The sequence below is a fragment of the Acomys russatus genome, chromosome 11 (genome assembly GCF_903995435.1).
Source record: "Acomys russatus chromosome 11, mAcoRus1.1, whole genome shotgun sequence".
Taxonomy (NCBI): domain Eukaryota; kingdom Metazoa; phylum Chordata; class Mammalia; order Rodentia; family Muridae; genus Acomys; species Acomys russatus.
Window position 1 is genome coordinate 52,692,030 of NC_067147.1, and position 6,000 is coordinate 52,698,029.

At 43.7% G+C, this 6,000-nt stretch overlaps 1 protein-coding gene across 1 annotated transcript in view; it reads right to left on the reverse strand.

The window, feature by feature from the left end:
* Nucleotides 1-3,943, reverse strand: part of LOC127195727 (solute carrier family 5 member 4-like) — a 52,618-nt gene extending 48,675 nt beyond the window's left edge. The window contains exons 1-2 of the mRNA XM_051153261.1: nucleotides 3,801-3,943; nucleotides 3,086-3,157 (exon numbers count right to left, since the gene is read on the reverse strand). Coding sequence (XP_051009218.1) covers nucleotides 3,086-3,157; nucleotides 3,801-3,935 — 207 coding nt within the window. The 5' untranslated portion in view covers nucleotides 3,936-3,943. The remainder of the gene's footprint in view (nucleotides 1-3,085; nucleotides 3,158-3,800) is intronic.
* Between the last annotated feature and the right edge of the window lie 2,057 nt (nucleotides 3,944-6,000).

The window sequence follows — 6,000 nt, forward strand, 5'->3', positions numbered from 1 at the left end:
CCATCTTAGACATCAGCTTTCAATTTTTATTCTTAAGTAAAAAGGGTATTTTTGTTGTTTGGTATTAAAAATGCAGTTAAGAGATTTAAAATGTTTTAAGTAAATGCAAACACTTTAGAAAACACTTGTTTTCTAAATCTCTAAGAGTTGGAGTGACTTGGAGCTAAGATAAACTATCTGAGCAGGGAATGGTATAATCCCAGCAGAGACAGGTGGATCTCTGTAAATTAGTTCTTTTCTGAATTCTAGAGTAACAATGAACAAGGTGGTAGAGGTACATGCCTTTAATCCTTCTACCCACGAACAAAACTCAGATGCAGCTCCTAATTGGTATGTTTGCACATTAGAGAAATTACATACCACGTTTACCCCTTCCCCAAAAGAGGCACCTATTGAACTGTGAGGAACCAATGGAATGGTCACCACATACAGATGACACATGGCTTACTGATGGTTTGTCAACCATTGATGGAACCAAAACTAAAGGAAAATGGCAGCCTGGGAATGGAATGGCCAATTCTGAGGAACAAACTACACAAGCAGTACTATTGGCTATAGGACAAACAACTAGAAAAACAAAAGAAAAACCTCTCTCTTCTCCAATTCGTGGTGTGCATGGAATGGTATATAGCTATGTGGTCATCAAAACAGAAAACCATTAACTGGCAGATAAATGGCAAAGACATCTGGCCGTGGAGGCAGGGCCATGAGTGGAAATGGCAAAGCCTAGCAAAACTTAGCAAAGGCATCAAATTTTATATAGCTCATGCAGGCAAGACAGTGACTTAAATTTAAAAGCTGCTTGCAAGAGGCTGAAGTTCAAAATGAACGTCCTTTGTCATCTAAAATAATACACTTAAGCCTTGGATTTATGTATAAAGAAAAAGGGGGTATAGGTGTATTTATCCACACAAACTAAGGTATATTTAGTTTTAAAGCTTCGAAAGATTTTTTTTAGTTGAAAAAAAAGAAGAAGAAGAAGAAGAAGGATAATGCATTTTCTGTTGAAAACAAAACAAAACAAAGCATTTTGCCCTAGGAAAGAGATCACCTGCCACAAAAGGAAACAAAAACAAACAAAAAACCAAAACAAAACAGAGAGTGAAAAGAAGTCAGGACAACAGACAGATGCACAGGGAATAGAAGGGAGGGGCTTTCAGTCTGGGGGTTTTTGAGATGGCATGGGCGATTGAGCCTATTTCCTTTGGGACACTGGCTGAGTAGAAACGTCAGCTGGCTGATTTCTCTGCCTTTCTGAGCTAGCACGCTTTCACCCCAGCATCCGGCTCCTGAGTCTTCATTGGTAAAATTGAACAATTGAGGTTTTGTTAAAAACAAAAGGACTGTAATCTGGGATGTATGAGTCAAGCAAAATCTGATTGCCCCAAGTTGCTTTTTATCACAGCAATAGAAACCCTAACACACACTTGTTTTGTGTCCTAATATGTGGTCTATTTTGGAGAAAGTCCCATGAGCTGGTTAGAAGAATGCAAAAATTTTATTGTTTGGGTGGAGTGTTCTATACATAAATATTGTGTCTAACGAATTATGATGTCATTTAACTGCAAAGTTTCCAGGTGACTGGTCTAGTGGTGAGAGTGCTCTGTTGCATGACATAGAACAAGTCTAATCCCTCTCCAACATGGTAGTCTGCAGAATGTTACTTAAGGCTTTTGAACGGATACATTTTTTTCTTTTGGTTTTTGAGACAGGGTTTCTCTGTGTAGCCTTGGCTGTCCTGGACTCACTTTGTAGACCAGGCTGGCCTTGAACTCATAGTGAATCACTTGCCTCTGCCTCCCGAGTGCTGGGATTAAAGGCATGTGCCACTATGCCTGGCCGATACATTGTTTTAAAACCACAAGAGTAATGATTATTTGGAAGTCAATCACATTCCTTGGCTTTACTATCGATTGCAATGGCAGGGTGTTGTTGAACATATACAGCATATAAAGTCTAATGTCCTTACATGTTTGCTTCTCAGACAAGCTTATGGAACACTTCCTTGTAGGTGCTTTGATAGTTCTGTCAGTAGTCTCTGAAATGAGCCTGTCTGTGGATGAAACTGATAGTCCTCTGATCAAAAAATGGCTACTTAAATCAGTCTTAAGGACCTCATACTCCAGAGAGAGGACCTCCTCTGCAACCTCCTAGCCCCAGGACATTCGTTCATCATCTTCTCTCTTCTGTCTGCTGTTCTTAAGACTCAAGGGTCAAGAGGTGGGTGGATCTCTGTGAGTTTACGGCCAACCTAGTCTACAAAGAGAGTCCAGGATAGCCAGGGCTACAAGAAAAACCCTGTCTCAAAAAACCAAAAACAAAAAACAAAACACCAACCAACCAACCAACCAACTAACCAACCAACCAACTAACCAACCAACCAAAAAAAAAAAAAAAAAAAAAAAAAACCCAAAAACAAAGACTCAAAGGTCAAGATGGGCTTTATCCATTACAGAAAACCACAACCCATCCAAATGCAGACTTGAGGCCAGACCCAACTGATGCATCTGCAGCACAGCTCCTGCACCTGAGGCCCAGGGAACATTGTGGAAGAAGGGATGCAAAGATTGGGAAAGCCAGAGGAACAGAAACTTTCTTTCCTACGAGTTAACATCTCCTAGAAATGTCAGAAGAACTATACCCGTGAATTCTCCCCAACATGGCTGCCCAAACATGACCCAAACAAGGGCAACATCAATTGACATGCTAACGTAGAAGGAAATCCCATGAGGCCTACACCATGGATGAAGAATTACAGCCAATTAAGGAACGCTGAGATGTGGCGAGGTAGCCATTCCCAGGGAAAAACACACCAACTGGATGGCCAATTGCAAACAGGCAACCCCAAAAGGAGATGTACAGGTAGTATTGTATAGTCTGAGCAGGTTTGATTAATATATTTAATCTCTCTCTCTCTCTCTCTCTCTCTCTCTCTCTCTCTCTCTCTCTCTCTCTCTGTCTCTCTCTCTCTCTCTCTCTCTCTCTCTCTCTCTCTCTCTCTCTCTCTCTCTCTCACACACACACACACACACACACACACACACACACAAAAACTTATCTCCAGAAATCCAGAAATGCCACTTACCGGCCACCAGGCCACATCCCGACCAGCCAGGAAGAAGCCTCCAACAGTGCCTCTGTTGCTTTTCGCCATTGACTGAGGAAGAAAGAGAGACATCAGACCACAGCAGCTGGTGTGTCACAGCTCCAGACACATGGACAGGCGCTGGCAGCAGTGAGTTCTCTCTCAGAGACACACACTCTCTCGTGACTGTCGCAGGGACCATTTTCAGTAGAGTTAGAGCACTAGGAGGATTTTAAGAAGTCGCCCTCTCTGAAAAACAGCTGTTTCCTGTCACTTGTGGGAATGGTATATGACCTGAGCTGTGCTGTGCTGTGTGTGCTGTGCTGTACTGTGTAAGAATTTGCAGCACAGAGTTCAGTCCTGAAAACAGATGAAGAGATCACAAATGATGCAAGAGGCCAGCCCACCAAGCTAGAAGTTCAAACAATTAAAGAAAATGAGATAACATGTTTTTCTCCCTTTATTCCAGGTGCTAGAGATGCAAAAAGGGCCAGCCTGCTGTTCGCAGTCCTCCCTGTAGTCAAATAATAATTATTCTGCCTTAAAAATGAGCCCACTGGGCACTACCACACACCAGAAAGTGATTCAGATAGGAAGACAATGACACTAGCAAGAACCCATTGATGTCTCAGTCCCTCGCGACACCCCTCTTCTGCCCTACGACACTGACCCCCAAGCCTGGTGCCCACCGAAAGCCCATATGGTTTCCACATACCCACAGCCCCACAGCGAGCACCACTATGAAGTAGATGACAATGACAGAGATGTCAGCAGCATTCTGAATGCGCTGTGACATTACAGGAGGCTCCTCAGTCGGAGCCATCGAGCTAGGACTTAAAGTGCTAGCCATGGCTTTGGCAGGTTCTGTTCCCTCCCTAAGCATCACTCTGTCTTTATGTGGGCACTGGGTTAATGATCAATCCTTGGGCAAAGGGAACACGACATCAGGCATGATCTTGGACACATGGACCTTACACCTCTCCTATGTGTCCAAGCATTGGGACCTTGGCCCTTCAGCTGTCAGTGATCTTGGTAGCATGTAAGAGTGAGTGATGAAAGCCAGAAATGGGGTGCAAGTCGGAAGTGATGGGCAGAGTGTTCATTGATGAAAAAAGACAGCACAGTCAAGACTGCGCAGGTTCAGCGGCAGACCAGGGAGAGCGTAAGGAAGTCACAGGAAGATGCAAAGAGCAGAGGAGAGGAGGGATGGGGCAAAGGCTCCTTATAAATCACATAATGTAAAATAAGGTTAATTCATTGTTTATTTCAAGTTTTCCAAAGCCCTGTGTTTCTCCAGGGCTGGTATCTGAATGGGGTTCACACCACAGTTCAGGAGGATGTGTGGGGACTCTCTGGCCAAGGTGACAGGACACTGAGACGTCTTTGGGAAAATAGCTTTTGCTTTCTTTCTTTTGAATTACTGGGTCATAGGAATAGGTCTGTGAAGTCACAAAAGAGGACCAATTAGTAGCAACATTAAAATTCACACACCCTACCCAAACTAGCTAAAAACATAAGCAGGAGAAAACATTTTTTTTTAGCACAAATTGAGCTAGAGAGTTGCAGACTTCCAATCCTATAGCGAGGGCTACCACTAGGGTCACATCAAGAGATGAAGGCAAGGGACAAAATGGGATAATTAACAAGTAAAATGACTCAGTAGTCTATTTTCTCTGGGCCTTGTTGTTGTCTGCAGCCTTTTATTAAGGTGCACTGTACCCCCATCTCCTTCTATCTTTTGAGCCATGGATTCAGAGGTTGACAGCACCAGAAAGGCCCCTCCCAGATCAGTTTCAACTTGTTCTCCTGACTGCTTTCTTGTCCCCCACCCCCAGCAGACTCCCCCCCCCCTCAAACATCCAGCCCACTCTTTCCAGCCTGGGAACCAAATACAGATTTAAAAAGCAGTCAGAAAGCTGGGTGGTGGCGGTGCACACCTTTAATCCCAACACTCGGGAGGCAAAGGCAGGTGGATCGCTGTGAGTTCCAGGCCAGCCTGATCTACAAAGCGAGTTCCAGAATAGCCAAGGCTAACACAGAGAGACCCTGTATAGAAAAACGAAAAAAAAAAAAAAGGTAGATTTTTTTTCATATAGTATATTATGGTTCCAGTTTTCCCTTTCCCTCTTCCTTCTCCCAGTTCCTTCACGTCTCCCCTCTATTCTTGGTCTACCCCCTTTCTGTCTCTCATTAAAAGCAAACAGGTATCTAAGATATACTAATAAAATAAAATAAGACAAAACAAAACAAACAAATCAGAATAGGACAAAACAAACAGAAAAAAAAGAGTCAAAAAAAGCATAAGAAATATATACACAGACACATAACCACACAGACACACAGACACAGAGACATATACACAGGCACACACACACACACACACACACACACACACACCATAAAACCACAAAAACCAGCTGTGGCGGTGTTCTGCAGCCTTGGAACCTTGAGGAGACAGAGGAAGGAGACTTTTTGTGTGGGGCTTGACGTTTTTCTAAGCCAGGGCTCTTCCTCTCGTTTTCTGCTTCCTTTCCCACCAAGATTTGAGAAGGTGAGACTTGGGAATAGCACACTCCTGCCACCGTGGAGCTGTCTGTTGCCGTGCCTTCTCCACGGGACAGATTGTGTCCTCTGAAGCTAAATCAAAATTTACCTTCCTCCCTTCAGTTGCTTCCTGTCAGATATTTGATCCCAGCAAGCAAGTAAGAAGCACCAAGTCTGGCGAGAGGGCTCAGGAGGCAGAGGTCCTCGATCCAGACCCCCACATGGTGGAATGGGAGGATTGAATTTGTCTTCTGACCTCTACCTGTGTGCCTTAGCATGCACATATATGTGTGCACTTGCATGCATGCACACACAGCCCACTAAATAAAGAAATGCAACAACAGAAAAGAAACTAAGACACCTCTATACCA